Source organism: Eschscholzia californica, unplaced genomic scaffold (genome assembly GCF_041429995.1).
Source record: "Eschscholzia californica isolate CP2 unplaced genomic scaffold, dmEscCali1.0.p SCAF_2, whole genome shotgun sequence".
Lineage (NCBI taxonomy): Eukaryota > Viridiplantae > Streptophyta > Magnoliopsida > Ranunculales > Papaveraceae > Eschscholzia > Eschscholzia californica.
Window position 1 is genome coordinate 5,407,119 of NW_028238309.1, and position 20,012 is coordinate 5,427,130.

Below are 20,012 nucleotides of genomic sequence, written 5' to 3' on the forward strand. Positions count from 1 at the left end.
ATCCTGCTCAATGGCTACCAATGGTGATGAGAATCAACAACCTAGAGAAACACTAGTTGGAGAACCACCAATAGCAGCAGCAGCAGCAGCAACCGCAGCAGCAGCAGCAGCAACCGCAGCAGCAGCAGCAGCAACCGCAGCAGCAGCAGCAGCAGCAGCAACCGCAGCAGCAGCAACAGCAGCAGCAACCGCAGCAGCAGCAACCACAGCAGTACCAGTACCACCTCAATTACTAGCTGCAGCAGCAGCAATAGAATCATGGGTTCTAAGGGTACGAGAAATCCAGGCCCGTACAGTCGATCAAAACACTAACAGTAATATTGTTATGGATCTAACTAGGCAGATGGCTCAGCTTCGTGAAGAAGCAATTGTCATCCAAGAATCATTAACAAGAGATGAGTGGGATGGCATTGATTATGACCAACTTCTGAAGAAGGTAAACTTAAATGATTTATCATCAAAAGAAGAAAAAGAATGTTCAATTTGTTTACAAGAATTGAAGGATGGAGATGATGCAAGAGTTTTGAAATGTTCACATGCATTTCACTACAATTGCATCATTGAGTGGATCAAAATACCAACCAAAGCAACTTGTCCTCTTTGTAGGATTGATTTGCTAGGTTGATGAGTCTTCTGTTTAGGGTTTGTGTTTATGTCTGTATCTTCTGTTTAGGGTTGAGCTTATGTTTGTGTCTTCGATCTGTTTTTATTTCAGATGTTATGTTCTTAATTGTATGGTCGGAAGATGAAGGATATGTATTCATCTATAATTTGTGTTTCTGTATGGATCGTTGGTATTGATGTTAAATATCATAATAATTTGCTTTTTGTTTCTCCACTAGATTCATTACCTCATATGACACATATATCATAAATCTAGAGCGTTTACGTGCTATGAAACATCGTTACACTATATGGCAATACTGATGCATTTTGCTTGAATGTCTATCTATTCTTTAATGTGGGAATACGTTTTACTGTCGTTTCTCGTAGTAATTAAGTTTTCTTAATAGAAAGATTATAACCAAAAGATTATATATATGTATATTCTTTTGATATATAATAATAGCGATTCCGATAAATATTTATTTTTTTATGAATTTTTAAGTGAATAAACAATTAAAAATTCAAAAAAAATAGAAAATTTTTTTTTTCCCTATTCTTTCTCCAATATTCCTGATAAATACCCACACACCCACATATGGAGAAAGGTCGAAAATGCTCGAGTGGATATCGAGATGCCCGAGCCAAGTCTCGGGCGTACCTGGCCGTCCCGAGCTGTAGCGAGGGCGTCCCATGCCGTCCCGGGCTGTCACATGCGCGTCCCGTGCCGGCCCGAGCAACAGCTCGGGCGTCCCGTGCCTCGGCCCTACCAGGTCCAGACATAGTAAGGATTGACAGACTGAGAGCTCTTTCTTGATTCTATGGGTGGTGGTGCATGGCCGTTCTTAGTTGGTGGAGCGATTTGTCTGGTTAATTCCGTTAACGAACGAGACCTCAGCCTGCTAACTAGCTATGCGGAGGCATCCCTCCGCGACCAGCTTCTTAGAGGGACTATGGCCGTATATATATATATATGGGATCGATGCAGTGAACGTCAAACGTGAAGGAATGGACATACAAAAATAGGCCCATAATGAATAGTAACGTAATAAAAGATGAACAAATAATTTAGGAAGACTGCGACTTCCACGTAAGTCTTGGAATGATTTAAATTAAGTACTCTTGGTAGTAACTTCATGACATTATTTACCCATAAATAAATGGGATATGAAAACTCGAATGAATGTTTTGCTGGATACTAGCGAAACTTTTATGTATCTTGATACTGATATATAACTTGTGCTTAGGATACTGATTGTTCTATTTTTAATCATTACCAGTTACAATCGTGGAACTGATATTACAAATTTTTATATTTCTTAGCTAGACGTGGAAATTCTTAACAATTTAACACTTGTAACGTCTTTATTCAGATCATAGGAAAATCCTTTGACATGTTATGTGGTCAAGCAATAATATTGATAAAATAGGAGTTATTTCCATAAGCATAATATATATAGATATATTAAGTATAATGTTACACCACATTGAAAAATGTAACTGAATAAATAAAAAGTTAAACTTTAAAAAGTCATAATGACATAAAAAGTAAAATTTATATTCTATATTAGTTGGAGAAGACAATCATCCCTGGCCACAAGTTTCTGAAATCTTGTCCCTTCTTGAAGCATCTCCAATGCAAGACTCAAGAAAAACTTTAAAAATCATGTGTCAAGTGTGAAAGTGAATCTCTAAATGGTTTCTTTTCTGTTTGGCCATTTAGAGATACTCTATCGAAAAATCTTCTCTAATGCAACACTCTAGAGAAACTCTAAAACCTATATTTTGATATAAAATTAATTTAGAATGTCCTCCTCTTAAGGATCTCTAAAATAGATCTTAACACATCATATTAGAGATTCATGTTGAATTTTGCATTAGAAATGGACTTTAAAGAAAAATTCTATAAAAATCCTACGTCTAAGATTTAGAATTTGAGTGTTGCATTGGAGATTCTCTTAGCAGTCTGATCTAATTTCTGAAATATGATCTCATTATACATGCAGTTGTCTCCTCAGATAAATATACAATATGGCACAGCTCTTTGTAAACTTGTCCGATTTTGAAAATTTGCTCAAATCCCTCGTTCGGAGTCTAGACCACCAGTGAGAACTTATTTCTAGGTACTAGGCTCACTATCTTCAAACAACATCCTCCGAGATGGATTTTTGATCCTTTATGACCTACGAGGGACTTTAACAATTGGTGAAACACTCCAGACTCTTAAGATTTTGTCGCAAATCTAATTCGACTGGTACGATGGCTTTTTTACTTAGATCTTGAGTTTTTCTAACTTATGGTTCATGTTGTATAATCTCATAAGAGTCTTTATACTCAAGTATTGATGTTACTGACGAAGGAATTCATGTCTATGTCAATTTGTTGCTCTTATCGAACTTCAATGTACATTATCCTCACTAGTCGTCTTTAAAATGATCAATACCTTTTCTAAGATGACATAGTTTATAATTACGAGCAACAAATACTTTGTTGTCAAAATAATAACCCCTTGTGTTTTTGGGTGATCGACAAAGAAACATTTGTATGACTATGTAGATCATCTCCTACTAAACGTTTTGCACAAGCTTCGCAACCCTAGACTCTTAGAAAATGTAGCTTTGGATGGCGATTTTAAAAGTTAATGCACCTCCAAAAAAGAATTGGATGACATCAACTGAGATATCAAAACTTCTGGACCAACGACCTTGATTTACAATAAAACCCTAAAAGCCTTACGAGCGCAAGACAAAAAAAGCACAACACTACCCATGCATTTAAACCCTGAAATGTAATTGTCATAAAGCTATGCAACTAACCTTGACAAGTACGAAACAACGAATCGTAACTCCTCACCTTCCCTTATTTCAACTAAGGAGTGAGGGGATTCGTGCTGAGCCAACGATTGGTCAACTTTAACCAAGTAAAGAAGTCAACAAATCGATTGAGACTGTAAACATGAAGACCTTCATTGAAGCCATTACGGATGTGGATCCAACGAAACCATGCTACTAGCGCTCTGAAATGGGAGGCCATCATGGGTCTCCCACGAAACTAAGACCCTTTACTTGCCTAGAGGCAAGCGCAGAGGTGAATTCGAACCAGTTCAGGTAAGAGCTATACTTTGGTTCTAGAGCAGATGACGGAGGTATGTAGAACGCAGATCGACACCTTGAGCTCCATCTTGCCTCGAGACAAAGGGAAGGTGGATCTGAGATATCTAGACTTCAAAACCTGAGCACTTAACTGACCAGGGACACGAGAAGAGAGATCTGCTATGTGAGCTCGGTCACCCTGAGTTCAGATTTTAATTGAGATTCACTAAACCGTTTTCGTAACCAAATAATACGGTAACGTTATACAACAATGCTACTTGATCGATAACACGTGACCTGAGCATGCAAAATTTCCTTCTCGTGTCATTTATTGTCAAGCCAGATAAATTTCCGTACCGTATATTTGCTTCATTTGGGCTGGCTTTATAAGGGCGCAAGACTAAGTAATCCTCTAAGTAATTGTAGCATCTCCTCAAGACTAATTAATGGTATTCTACTTTTCTCTTGTTAAATCTCTAATCATGTTCTTTGTACGTTGTGAAATCGTCTTGTGACAGAGTAAGTCTTTATTGAACGTGAATTGGGAACTGACTCGTTCGATACCTTGATAAAAAAAAAGTACAGTTACGTACAACATTTTAACTTGGTTAATAAAATAACAGAGATGCTTCTTTCTGTCGGTAATAGTAATTAAGTTTACTTAATATGAAATCACATCAAACATACGGACCACAAAGAGATACGATAGTACCAATAATGATGCATAGATTCAAAAATAGTAAGAAAAGTCCACCATACATGTTAGAAGCTTCTATTTATATTGTCTCCTAGAGTTGTTTGAACAATAACCTATATATACGATGGCCGAGTCTAAAATAATTCGTACAATCAAATTACGTCTAATAAATCTAGGACATTCTTAATGAGTTGTTAACGAGTTGATACATCCGTATGAACTATATCCAGATTAGGTCATAAAAATATTATAAACTTATATAGTTGTGTACACGCAATTCAACGTCATATTCACATATAACTTATTACTTGTTTCGTGAAACAATGTTTTATTTCTAACTCAGTGTTGTACTTTGTTTCAATAACGTTAATAGACATAAGTGCAATCATAATATTGTGTTTTAATATTATTTGGAAAACACTAGTCGAACATAAGAATTTATGTTTTGATACCGTGACTTGGTAAATCCCAGTCGTACATAAGAGTTTATCATGTTTAAAAAACGAGAACGGCTAGCTAATCATGCTTCAAATTTTAATTTTCCTCGTCGTTTATATTCAATAAACTTTTGAAGCCACAAAACTTTAATTCTATTAATTTCGAAAGCAATCTAAATGATAGAAGTCATTGAGATAAAACTTCCATCCGTTTAAGGGATGATAATTTCACACATTAATTTTCCATATATCTCTATTTCTCTCAAGATTGCTTTTCCATATCTCAAGTCTCCTACAGATTTCTCTTATGATTTACCTTCTCGATTTACAAATTTGCATGAATCACAAAATGATTACATGATCTGTTATTTTTCATGGATTTCATTTTAATATGGACAAAATTTTAAAAAGGGGAAATGATTAAGCCACCGATTTTCCTAAGCAGATTTGGGAGAAAATCTCAAATTAACGATTGGAATTGATTTGCCACCTTACTCTTGAGTTATGTCCAAAATTGCAAAAAAATCTCGTCCGTTGATCTGAATTCCCTCTAAAATCTGTCTGGAATTTCAATAATCCAACTCATCTTTTTTAGTTCATGGTTGTTAAACATATAGGTCAACAATTAAAAGGAAATCTTTGTCCAAAATCATTTCGATTTCTCATTGGAGAATCTCTAGTGATATGAGAAATTGATGCGAAATCATTTATAAATTAAAAATATTTCCATACAACAAAATCAAATTCAAAATTAGTTTCATTTTAAGAAAAAAGTAGGACATGAAATCTCCTATAGGAATCAAAAAAATAAATTTCAAGAGCATGAAGGTTGGATAGATTTTCAACCCATTTCTCCTATAAATACCCTAGTTCTCTATTGTTGAACTCCAAACCATCCATTAGAGAGAAAGTAAGAAACCCTAGAGAGAAAAAAGTTTTTTTGAGTTTCTCAAAGTAACTAGCTAGCAATGGATCCACGATACGCTAACCTGTTTCTTGAATCTCTTTTCAATTCACTACCCGAACCTAGCGTAAGGAACAACTCGAATCGTGGGGTACCTGAAAACGGCCAACAAAATCAACCACCAGTTCAAGAGGAAGAAGAGTTGAGCTTCCAAGACTTTTTGGACATAATGGCGGTTGAAGAACCAGCACTAGCTGCTGAAATTGAAAGGACAAGTACGATAAGATTTGAAAGGTGTATGGAAGAATACCGTTCGAATATGGAGCGCGAACAACTGATGAAAAAGGTGACTGTGAAGAAAGCTGGAGAGGAGTGCTCAATTTGCTTGGATGCTAAGAAAGTTGATCAAGACATAAGAGGTTTGAGTTGTGCTCATGAGTACCACTACCAATGCATTTCCGACTGGCTCGAACGAAACTCTAGTTGCCCTTCGTGCAGGTCTGATGCTATTATGGGTGTTGAGAAGAAGGAAGGTTGAAGTTTCTGATCTATCTTGATTAGAGTTTTGAGTCTTGTTTTATTTAGTCATGCTAGGGTTTATGTTGTTTAAGTTGTTGCTTATTTGTGTGGTTGTTTGTCTGTTGTTTTTTATTTATGTTTGGTTGTTGTGTTTAGTACGATGTTAAAGAGAATAAAGCATGGCTTTTATTTAGGGTTATATTTTCTATGTTGTTTTATTGGAGTTTAGTGTTCTTCTGTTTTGAATGAACTATTTGGTTTATGAATTTTATTTATGAACTTTATCTCTTCAAATTAGAAAAAGAATATAACGGTGCGATCTTTCAATTTGTTAATGGCTAATGTATTAGTTGTTATGGATATTGTGTTGGTTACAATTTTTCAAGTTGAATAAGCCAAAAAGAGGAAAAGGAGTAAGATTGGTGAAGGAGGCTCCTTCGATCTCTACATACTAATATGGTAGGGCAGAGAGGAATAATCACACGCACGTTCTCTCACGAGATTAGGGTTTAGCCGTTTAGGATTTAGGATATAAGATTTAGAGTTTAGAGATGTTAGCAGTTTAGGGTTTCAAGATGTATAGTCGATTAAAGTTTAAACTTTAAGGTTCCGAGATGTTGTTACAAGGAATGGTTAGCTTCCTTAGCTACCACCCCTGGTTTTTTTTAATCAATTAAACTATTTTACCGTCTCTAAAAAATGTTAAGGGAGATCAGTCGCTTAGGACTTATTTAGGGTAAAATATTTTGACGAGGAAGCATCACAAAAGAAATACTAAGGAAGAAAGAAATAGGCAAATAAAAAGAAAATGCTATTTTTTTTTTTGGAATTCGACTACGATCTACGTATGTCGTTACATTTGGCATTGATACATCAAAGATGTGATACGCTCAATAACTGCCCACTCAAACTGAAACAAGACCGGGCCTATAGCCCAACATGACAATGACCTAAAGCCGAACTACATTATTTACACCCTAATAATCCCAAATCAAACAACCAAATACATTATTTACACCCTAATAATCCCAAATCAAACAACCAAAGATTTCACCTTCTCTGGGATTCGAACTTGAGACCTCCAGGGATTTCTGGAGTTTATGTCAACACCTTGGAACCACTTGGGCCACCAACTGTTGACAAAAAGAAAATGCTATTACATTCTTAAACACGCATCTCATTTGACAATGAGATTAAAGGATTATGAAGCTTAGCCGTTTAGGGTCAAATTTAGGGTTCACGGAGGTTAGTCATTTAAGCCGTTTAGGGTCTATGATTTAGGGTTAGGGAGGCTCGGGAAGGGTAAAAACCATTTATTAAGTCAACACTTGAGCACGAGTCTTGTAATCCTAAACGGCTCGGCCTATGTGATGAGTAGCTCTCAGCCCAAGTGATGCAAGTGATGAGCCTTGGGGGCTGCAAATCAATGTGTTTAGATCGGCCCCTAGGGTTAGTTCAGGCTCTTCAAGCAAATTCATCATTTTGTTTACCAAATCAATCATCCTTCCTACAGATTGGTGTTTATTGGTTTGGGCTAGCCCGTGCTCGGACCAGAACCGTCCCGTTTAGAATGGCCCGACCGGCCCTTACGGAATATGGGCCAGGCCAGACCGGGTTTTATCCCTCTAAAAGGATATATAATTTCTTTTCAAAAACATGTTTTGGCCAGGCCCTGTCCATTAGTCAGCCGGTGGACCAGATCGTCCCGACAATGTTTGGTGCTTCTAGGTAGGGCCCAGGCTGGACCACGACATTTGTTAATCCGCGCCGGCTTGGGAATATTCGAGCCTAGATTGACTGGGCGCGGCCCGCAACCCAGCCTGGTTTAAGCCTTGACATTTGTTTTTTCTCCTTCAAGTCATATAAGAAGTCTCATCGAAGATCTGATTTGACTCAAATTGTGTTTCATAATGTCCTTAATTTGTTAAATGATACTTGACTCGTTTGAATGGTTAACTCATGCTTATTTTGTTCTAAATCTAACTGGAAATGACTATTGTACCTCTATATATACTTGGGTGAAATTTGACATTTGACGGTAAATATATAAAGATATTAATTTTTGTGAAATTTGAAGATAAATATATAAACATATATATTGGCTCATAATTAAAGAAAAAAGTTTGGTGTTTACATGGATTAGGGTTTGTGATTATGTTTTCTGGTACATTATGATTGTTTGAACAATTTGCAGTGAAATTGTATTCTTATTTATATGATATTGTGGTGTTTTAGGTTATGGATCAATCATCTTCTATGTTCTAAATATAACAATATAATTTCAACTCGTAGCATTCTCTTCGTATATATTTCACTACTTTTATCTTTAGTTAACTCATGGGATTAGGGTTTAGGGTTTGGGGTTGATACAGTTATTTTAACAATTTCTGTTTAATTTCTATTTAGAACCATTTGTGAAGTATTAGATTTCTTGATAATGGTAGATTTCAAGGTTATTTTTAGTATTCCTTGTAATTAAGCAGGAGAAGTATATTTTATTGTGATTACGACCATTTATATAAACTGAGATGTTTCTTTAGTTGGGGGTTTGTTTGACGTTGTCTCCGTTTCAACGGAAGTCTTCGTTAGATACAGATTACTTATTGTGTTTCTCTAACTAGTTTGGGTGGTCCATTGGCATTTTCCGAATATACATGATAAGTACGACTTTTTGTTCAATATATGTAGCAATCACGGATCTAACACGGGAACGTTTAGTTTTATAATCCAGTTCCGTACGTATATAGAGTGAAATATATCTCCTTCCAACTGTTGTACAATATTTTAGTTCATTTTTGGCATCTGAGTAACGTGTCGTTGATACATTTATAAGTTTGTAGATGAGCATCGATATCATATCTCTGATATGCTTTTATTGTTTAACAATTCGTAGTTCCCTTTTCAACTACTTTTTCCAAGCAATATTTTTTTTTGAAGAAGCAAAATAGTATCATTTATTAAGAAAATCAAAGCAACGGTGGAAGCCAAGATAGCTAGCCAACCCATGCAGACAACAAACCAAGAACAATTATCATCTACAAAAGGCTCAAAGCGTATATATGGCATCCCAATCTCTAATTAATTGACTAAACACAATGTTCTTAAACCAATTTTGGGAAGAAGCCCAGTAGTAAATGAGACTCTTAACTGAAACAATGACATTCTCCAACGATTCTTCTTTTTCACACTTCGTATTCAATACTCTGTTATTCCTTTCAAGCCATATCGACCAAATTATGGCGGGGGGGTACATAGATTAATAAAGGACTTTCGCTCTGATATCTTACGTTGCTTCCAATCCAAAATAAGATGAGAGATTGAGATGGAATTGTTAAGGAGATTGGAGTTGAAGTAGATAGTTTCCCAAACCTTGGCCGTAAAGGGGCACTTGAGGAAAAGATAAGTTGAAGTTTCACAATTCATCTTACAGAGGGAGCATCTGTTGGGGGCAGTGAGTCCCCTTCTTATAAACCTATCCATTGTAGGAACACCTTCATGAATGATAGCCCAAAAAAGGAATGACACTTTAGAAGGAATCACTTTGTGCCAAATCCATTTGGGGGTCATTATTTGAGGGAATGCCGATTGATTTTCGAGTTCTTGATAAAACGACTTAACAGAAAATCCTCATTAATCAGGAGCCAACTTCGAGAATCAGAACTAGAATTAAGGCTGATAGTAGCTTCAGATGTATATGTAAGGAGAGCCGATAATTTTCCGATCTCTGAATTCTATAGGACGAGAGAAATGGAAGTTCCATACATCATCACTAAAACGATCCCCTAAATTTTCTTCAGTGGTTGCATACTTTTTCCTTGTTACTTTTCCAAGCAATATTAAACATTCAAAAAATTTATTAAAGTATTTTTATACTATAGCGATTCTTGCTACCTGTATACGTAGGTTCAAATACGAATAGAAATAGATAATAGACATAAATGGGATAAATGATGAAAGAATATGAAAGATTTAGGTTTTGGATTAGGAAAATCATATACCCCCATGCTTATTTATATTAGAAGAGAATTACAATGGATGGAAATAAATAACGTAAATATAGAAATAATCCTAATTCTAGTGCATCCATAACTTGGAGATATATATGGGAATATTTTCTTTGAATTTCTTGTGTAGGAATATTTGTCTTGAGTAACTCTTTTACCCTTATTACCCTTCCGCAAATTGAACGGAGGATCAAACCAATAGTTCAATTTGAGAAATAACTTCATGGGGAGAAACTTCATGAGACGATTCTTCGACATGTACTTCATTATAATGGATTGGTTGTTAGAAAGCTTTTGGTTGGTGTAGATAACACAAATAACCAAGTAATTTAGGACCGTGGTAACGAGCAAACATGACATAATCACAACGGTTAGAGGTCATTTAATGAAAATGCTGCACTTAGTGAGCATAACCACTCTAGGTTCAGAGGCCCATGGCAAGAAGATTGCACTTAGTGAACATAATCACAACGGATTCAGAAGTTCATGGCAAAAAATAATCAACGTCAAAACTGAGGTAATAATCAACGTCTGAGAAGATTTCCCAGCTGGGAAGAAACAAAATAACTGCTTCTGTCAAAACTACCCCTTTTTACGATTCTTTTATGATACCAATTTTCCACCAGCACATAACTAACTTGAATAATAAACCATTAACATGAACTGAGTATCACTATGAAGATCATCCTGAATATCTTTCCTTAGATCGATTATGATATATTTACTAACAACTACTCCCTTAAAATTATCATCCAAACTACGATTTGTTGAATCTAATATAATGAGAATACCAAAAAAAAATATTAGGATATTGACTTAATTTAATTGAAACTGGTAAAGAAAAAAAAATTTAATGATTCCGGCAGACGATAGTCACTGAAGCGACTACCGCCGCCGGTTAAGCGGAAGCAAAATATGATCAAAACTATACTCGTTTGAGTTTTCTAGGCTCTGATACCATGAAAGAATATGAAAGATTTAGGTTTTGGATTAGGAAAACCATATACCTCCATGCTTATTTATATTAGAAGATAATTACAATGGATGGAAATAAATAATGTAAATATAGAAATAATCCTAATTCTAGTGCATCCATATCTTGGAGATATATATGAGAATATTTCCTTTAAATTTCTTGTGTAGGAATATTTGACTTGAGTACCTCTTTTACCCTTATGAAATGATAGGGCGACCGATCTAATTTGCAAAAAAAAGGAATTGTCCGCCTTTTCTTCTGTCGAAGAGATAAGTTGTCTAGACTTTCTTATTCTAATTTAAAGAAAAAGATTGTATCTTTTGGTGTGTTGGTGTTACTCAAACATATCATCTCATGTACCAAATCTACGCCTTCACCACATATGCACACTCCAAAAATTTCCATGCCATAACACTACCTTTCACAAAATTATAGGTTTGTTATAGGTTTGTTATGTTTAATTGAGGGATTTACATTTTTTGATGATTTTTCTCTAATCTTAACCAAGTCAAACAACTTGCTTACAAATGTTTTAGTTTCGAACTAAATGTGAAGTTGGTTACGGATTTCTAAAGTGATTTATTTATTTCTCCATAAACAGGCTCTTGTGATGTTGAAAATGATTCTTAAGACGTCCGTTGCACACGTTAGTTATTCTGATGATGGGAAGTATTGTGCGGTTAGTCTCTAATTTTAATTTGTATTAAGTCGTTTGGGGGAACTGAGGACTAGAGGATCGTCGATACATTCTGTATTTAAACAGAGTTATCAGTGCTGATATGTTTTTAATACACATTCTGTATTTGAACAGGATTAAGCTAAACCTTTAGTAAGTTGAACCCATATTAATTTTACTTAACAGGATATCAAAGCAAGCACCACCATTTGGAGACCCTGAGGCAACCACCAAGAGGATGAATGGATGATGCCTGGATGGATCAGTATAAAATTAACTATCAGTTCAACTATGCCAAAGCTCTCTCAGACGGCCGTGTGTGAGCTCAAACCAAGAACAAGACCGAAGCTTGGGAATGAGTGCCCGGATTCTCAATATCGTTGAGCTCAAGTCACTAATCACAAAGAAAATTGCAGAAGTCGAAGAAAACAATTGACAAGTTCTAACACTAACCATAAGGTAAGTACCAAAGAAAATTAGTAGCTAATTTGTTTCATTCTCTTATTAGCATCTAAGATACGGAGTTATAAATTCGTACGAGATTAGGAATAGTAGCAACACAACAACATTTTGAAGATGTAACATAACAGAATAATAAATTTTTCGGAAATACGATATTTTTGATATATGCTAGATGTTGGTAAATACTTATGGAAACACAATTATTCGAATGAAATATGTGATTGGTTGGATCTTTTCTTTGCTCCGAATCATGGTATATTTTTGTTTGAGAAAAGTATTAAATACTTGAATTTGGGTTGTAAGGGCAGAGATACTATCCTACCTTGTGCCCGGTATGCTTAGGAAAATGATTTTCTCATCATGTATATAATTCTCACAAACTAATTTATCATTTTTTTTTTTGATGAAGGTACAAACTAATTTATCATTGGTATAAACATTTTGATAAAGATGTTTTTTGCTAATCCTCCCAAAGAGCCTTATAGGGTTCATCATATCGGATTGTTCACTTGTTGTCTCTTTTGAACTCCTTGAGGGTTCGTTGACAATTATTGTTACGAGCCTTCTAAGTAAGAAATTTCATAATTTTAACCATTTTTATATGCTTGGAGGTATAGTTTTCTTCTATATTTTGCTTCAAAAGTTACTAATTTTCCTCAAATGTATCATTGAAAATCAGGTTCTACAACGATCTAAAACTGAGAAACATATACGCTGAAATCAGTCATGAAATTATCCTCTACATGAAATTGATTTATGAGAGCTAATAAGATTTAATTGCAATAACGAATGATCTAAACTACAATTCAAAAAAAAAAAACGAATGATCTAAACTGTTCGAAGATTATGTTTATGAAGAGATCATTTTGGCGAAGATCTTCTACTTATTGTAAATTATCATTATATGAGTTATTTTTGGAAGAGTGGGTGGGTGTGGAAAGTGGAAACTCCCTAAATCTTCTCCATTAATTTTTTTTTTTGAAATGTGTCTTTTCCATTAATTACTCTTCCCAAACTCCCATTGTAAAAAGATGGTTAAGCGACAAGATAACCAACCACAAGACTACAATAAGATTCTTATTTTGTGGACACAATTTTTCCATGTAATTTTATTTACTGATTTTGAACAAGTGTTCTCATTGTATTTATGGTAATTAGTAATTCTTTTGAAAATTTGAAATAAAAGTCATTATTTCTTAAAAAGTTCATAATGAGTATTAAATTCATTTGAAATAATGATTATTATTCATTGAAATTTACAGCTTTGTTGACTCTGAAAATTGTGTATATAATCCCTAAAGCTCATTTCATTTCAATACACAGAGAGAAAAGAAAAAAGATAAACAAGCTCCTGAAATGGGCACTTCCATTGTTTTCTATGCTGATATCATTGAAATAGTTCTCAGGTTTATTCTCACTGTGCTAATTTTGTTGTCTTTAGCCATTTGGCTAAACCATGTTAGTTTCATTCGAAAGTTTTCGAATAGACTGAATGAAGCCGTTGTTCGAAGATTGCGAGGACAACCAAGGACTCCGTCTTTGGAACTTGTTCCAATCCCATCAACCTCGGTAAGGTCGTCATTATTTGGATCTGATGTTTCAGCATATTCTTCGGCAGTATCACTACTAACAATTATAGATGAAGAAACGGGCATTATATCATATGTGGTAAATCATCTTATTATTTCCATTACAAACCCTTCATCTCTATTAAATCTAAGGGCGCAAAATATATGGAATGATTTCGAGGAATATGAACTAGTTTTAGCTCAAGCAATACGTCCTAGACGTAGAAGAAGATTGATGATAGAATATCATCCCCTTACTTTGGAACAATTTGAAGGATTGGTACATGTAGTAGAAATAGTTGATGATGATGATTTTTGTCCTATTTGTATTGAAAATTTTGAAGTTGCTGATGATGCTAGAGCTTTAGGATGTCTTCATTCATTCCATTTTCCTTGCATATTTGAGTGGATTCAAAGCCACCCAACCTGCCCTCTTTGCAGGCAAGATGTTGGAACCAATGGGATTGAAAATTGAACAGGATTAAGCTTTGGCTTATTACTAATCCTGTTTGATTAGGTTTACAATTACTGGGAAATAAGGTCTAGCTATTGTAATGTTTCTTTGTTTTTGAAAGTATGTCCCCTATTGTAATGGTGAGGAATGAAATTAATCAAGGAAACATTGTGAGAAATTTTTCGTCTCTTTTTAGTTACTTTCTTGGATGTGTTTTGTTTATCAATGGCTAACGTTCTAGGGAAACAAGAAAAGTTTCCAGGTCACAAAATTGGGTGAAAAATTTTGGTCAAATCTTTTTGTTTCCCCAAACCCCTCGCCACCATTTCTTCTCTATGCCAGTAAAATTTGTCGGTGACGCCTAATATCTTTTTTTCAAATACTCCTCTGTAAAATGTGAACGAAGAGACGCAATAAAGAGGCAGAGACACAAGCATAAAACCCTAAACCTAATTGACATTGAATATCAACCATCAGATGTAAAATGTCTTGGACCTTTGGATCTTGTGGAGGGTTGGCCCTCCTTGTCTTAGTTGGCTTGACAGGTGATGCCCTTGTCTAAGGTCACCATGGAATCGTCCAATATCCTCTTTCTTATGTCTACTTCCGAACTCGGAGATTCTTTTTGAAGTACTTTTTATTATTACAAACTCTTTTTTTAGTTAATTATATTTACAATAAATGGAGTACATAAATTCTGCACGAGCGCAAAGGTGTTACATGTCTGACGCGTAATTCTTACGTGAACGTACTAAATAGTCATTGTTTTTTTTTCCCACAAACGCGAAACTAAAACAAACTAAATTTTTTCCCCTATTGCATCTTCATCAAACACCATAAACAGATCAAAGACCAGACAGATCTCTAAAGAGAAAGACATGAGCTAGGGTTCATCTTCATCCACCCAAAACCTATTGTCATTCTCTTCTCAAGAGGGGGTTTGAGCTTTTTTTCGTTACTATCATAGCAAGCAAATTAGCAGGACAGCCAATAAGCACCACTAAATAATGGTCCAATGCTAATAAAAACCACCCAATAGCTAGAGATTTCATATATGTATGCAGGGGGTTAATTTTGGTGGCGCGTATCAAAATAATAGTAGTGATAGAGCAAATGAAATTCCCGACAGGTTTGGGAGAGAATTCCTAATCAATGACCAGAATTTCCTATTGATTTAGAACACAAATGAAGAAGAAGTTGACAAATGAACCCCAACCATTGATGTGAAATCCTCTTCGAAAACTGCCTAGAATTTTCTTTGTTGAATCATTTTGGTTAATATAATATATATATTAAATAGCTCCTAAGTCCCAACCTCAAAATACATTTTTTTAAAAGAGTCGATCGTGTTCATCTGCCATGATTGACACAAAAAAACCAAGAGTTACAAATTAAAAATAATAAAAGCATCACATTCGAAGAAAAAATCGTTAAATTGCAAAAGAATGTCAAGACTGGTTAGAAGCCCAAAAAAAGTAATTGAACTCTTGACCTCCTTGATCAATTAACTTGTGGATAGTACTCATAAGAGGCATCCGAAAATATGTTGTTTCTCTCTCGCCGAAGGGACCAGAATATCATTGCTGGAATGCACAACCAAAGGTTTTTTTTTTTTTTTGAAAATGTAACATATGTATTTTTGTTTCAAACCCAAGACCTAGAATGTGGAAACCAATTAACTTAGTAACCGCTCCAGCCAAAGTTTGTTCACAAATCAAAGGAAATTTTGTTCTATTCTAGTTTGTGTTTCCAAATGATTAAGTACCAAAAGAGGGAGTCATTTGAATCAGGAAGATCGAGGTAACAATTTAAATTCATAACGACGATGATACACTGCCTTGGAGAAAGAACAATGAAGCAGAAAATGATTAGCAGTCTTTCTTCTATCCGACATAGAGCTCATCTAGGAGTCGAAAGAAACCAGTGAGCTACTATCTACTTGTATTTATCTTTAGTCACAGTTTTCCAAAGCGAATTATCTTCTTCACCGAACCTTCATTTTCGTTTACCTAGAAGAGTCACCTCCCAACAGTCAAAAACTTACTATTCTTCTAAACACCTTAACGACATTAGATAATACATCGACTTTTTTTTCCCTTCTTGTAAACACCAATTAGTAGCTAAGTTTTTGGGGTATAGGAGTTAACGATCCGTTCATGATTTTTACGTTGCAATTTTTTTCCGAATATCTCGCCTTTTTCTCTGTTTATTTCTCCTTCTTCCATGCACGTGAATTTTCGTTGACTTAAATTAATAAGGTACGTCTTTGAGAAAGAAATGCAGAACACATTATTTAAGAGTCTATCGTGATCAGTTGATCACGTAAGATTCTCTTGTTCGACAAATAGTCCATTCATATATGATAATTACATTATAGCAACTATTGTTTAATTGTAAAAGTGTGATTGGTTATATTAACCCGTTAAATAGTTAAAGGCCTTCTGGTTAATTCATATGTCGATAAAAAAACAAGGGAGATGCTAGAGTTACAAAGGATTTTGACAAAAGAAAGTTCCCAGCTGATGTGGCGGTTGTGATATTCATCTCTCAACGGCCTAGATTTGGTCAAAGTTTCAAACCACAACCGCCACATCAGCTGGGAACTTTTTTTGTCAAAATCTTTTGTAACTTTAACATTTCCCAGAAAACAAAGTGTTCCAAGACTCTCCTAATTGAACAGTACTAGACACTCTAAATCCCCTTCCAAAATCTTCTCTATGTTCTGAATCAAAAGATAGATAAATAGACATATCCCATTCTACACACTAGGAACATATTCTCAGTGACTGGACAATCTATGATGCTTTCCATGATCTAGTTCAATACAAGAGTAATAGCTAAATTATCTCTGGGATTTCAAAACTTTTATTCCATTTATTGTCTATCTTTCCCAGACATTAAAACTTGAAGTTTGATATTTTCTTTGTGCAGAATCTATAAAATCATATTCCAAATATGACATTGGAACAGAATCATTAGAGAATACATTTCTACTCTATCCCACAGATTACATACCTTACTTTACTTTTGAATAATTTTTCAACCAAAAATGACTTAGTGTTGAAAATCACGAGCTCGATTTCCATTTTTGTTACATGTGTATCAATTTAATAAAATTAATGACCTATATGTCATGATTCAAGTTTAAGTGTCCATTTTTCTTACATGTATAACAAAAAAAAGTTGGATAGGTAATCATTAACAAATATACTATTTTACATAGAGTTAAATGGAAATCAATCCATCAAGATTCATTGACTAAAAAAACAATATTTCATGCCTTAAAAGATGCATAAATGTTCAATTATGTATTAAGATGTCCCATATTATTAATTAGTATACACATTTAAAAGAGAGAATTTTGAGGAAATATTCACAAGCATAATGATCTAATAAGACAAATAAAAGGGATTTTTTTTAAGTCAAAAACAGTAAATCTCTAATATTTATTACACTTCCATATTAATGATCACCATCTTGTATAATCTTTTTAGAATGTTGAAGTAAAACTAGGATTGCCTTATTTCTCTAGAATATCTTTTAGATTTCTACAAAATGAAAATGAATCAAACTCACCCACCTTGTGGTTTCATAGATATAAACCCCTAGCCTTCTTCAATCCTGTTATCTTATTGTCAGCCATATATAGAGAGAGATATATAAGAGTTTGAGAGAGTGAGAGAGAGATGGATGTCGATGCTGAAAATGTAAGAGTTACAAGATCAATGAGCCGTGCCAGAGCAAGAGCAATTGCAATTGCTGGAGGAATAGGAAACACACAGGAGAATGCTGCCGATGGATCTGTTCGGTCTCCCGACAGACCAAGGTCTGTTACCAACACTCGCATCTCTCACTCAAATCCCATTGCCCACTACTCTAGCTCTGGCCCAAACGCCAGGCGATCTGCCTTTCGTTCCTTCGCGCATGTGTCTAGAGCTAGTGATATCCGTACCCACCACTCTGCTTCTCGTCCAGATTCCATTACTCGCGGCTCTAGCTATAATTCAATTGTGCCTCACTCTGGCTCTGGTGCCCCTGCTCGTGAGTCTGGCGCTACCTTGGAGGCTAGTAGGCGTACATCTGGCCCTCGTAGATACTCCACTATGTCTCGTGAACATCTCATCCGTAGAGTTCCAGGCGTTCCTACCTTCACAGCGAACAGGATGACTGCACCATCACCTGGTCACTACGAACGACGTCGTAGAGATAGGTCCCGACCGCGTCGTAGAAACCGTCGAGCTTCAACTACACATCGTGAAATCGAATATATAAACGAAGTTAGCGAACCACCAACTGGAGAATTTGATTTGATGGAAGCATATGGATTTGTACCAGTACTAGCTATACCAGCACAAATGGGACCTGCAATAGAACCACCTCCATTGTTTGGCGAAGAGGAAATTGAATTCCTCTTAACTAAGATAGCAGTCATTGACGAAGGTGAAGTCTGTTGTGTTTGCCGAGATGGTCTGAACGCTGAAGATGACTCTAGAATGATTGGCTGTGGTCATACTTTTCATTTCAACTGTATAGAGACATGGGTCCAAAAGAAGGCTACATGTCCTCTTTGCCGCCATGACATCAGGAAACGTTTCATTCGGAAAAGAAAATTGAACTTGAACAGGCTCCCTTATGATGATGATGAATATTGAAGATCCTGAGGTAATAATTTAGATTTTCATTTGATTTTTAGAAAGAAATTATTTATTTTATGGTTTCTAGTTTATCAGTTATGTTTCAAAAAAAAAAAACCCTAGTAACTACTTGTTCTTTGGTTAGGTTGGAGTTGTTTGAAGCATAGGGGAGCATGAAGGAGGAGGGGGAGATCTTGGGCTTGAAAACAAAATTTACTGGATGCATCATCTTTCTTTCTTTCTTCTCTTTCTTTCATAGACTCTCTACTTATTTTAATTTCCTTTGGATATTGTGGTTTTATTTGCATGGAACTTCTTTTGTTTTTATTTCTCATGGACATGGAGATGTGAACTAGTAGTACCTTTAGACTTGGTTTTAATTAGTTTTGTTATGGACTTAATTGTGGTGGTTGATTTGTTTGATTTATATTTTATAACTTGATAATTATTTATTATTTGGTGCTTGGTAAGTATTTCGAGCATCATATAAAGATGATTGTATATGGTGGTGGTGGTCGGCAACAATTGGCGGTCTATGTTTGTGGTGGTCGTCGTTGTTGCCGCCTCCCAAATGCAGAAGTGGTGGAGAGAGAATGATCTGTCTAACGGGAGCCAACTACATCAGAGTTCTGCCTGTGGTCGGCCTCATTTTTCTGGATCAGAATGTTTTTTTCTTAACATTTCTTTGAATATTTTACCTCTCTCTCTCTATCTCTCTCTCGATCTCTCTCTCTCTCTCTCTCGAGGGTGTTGAATTTGCTACAAGTCAAAGCTCAGATTTGGGATAGGGTCGGCCGGATAAGAAAGGTTTGATTTCTTTTACATTTTCTGTTTGCTGTAGACAATTTAAAACCCTAGATAGTTTTTCCATATATTGAGCAGTGGAGTGTATATTTCTTAGGTCTATTAGGTTAAGGATGAGAAGGCTTACTAGGTTTGTGAATCTTGATTCATGTATTTTTAAGGCAGTGGGTCTTGTGGTAAAT

At 35.3% G+C, this 20,012-nt stretch overlaps 1 protein-coding gene across 1 annotated transcript; it reads left to right on the forward strand.

Annotated features, from left to right (window-relative positions):
• The first annotated feature begins 17,884 nt into the window (after positions 1-17,884).
• LOC147555588 (uncharacterized) lies at positions 17,885-19,427 on the forward strand. Its single transcript, XM_086663396.1, has 2 exons — positions 17,885-19,054; positions 19,172-19,427. Exon 1 carries the CDS (start codon positions 18,079-18,081, stop codon positions 19,042-19,044), a length of 966 nt encoding a protein of 321 aa, XP_086519522.1. The 5' UTR covers positions 17,885-18,078; the 3' UTR covers positions 19,045-19,054; positions 19,172-19,427.
• Positions 19,428-20,012: the final 585 nt, after the last annotated feature.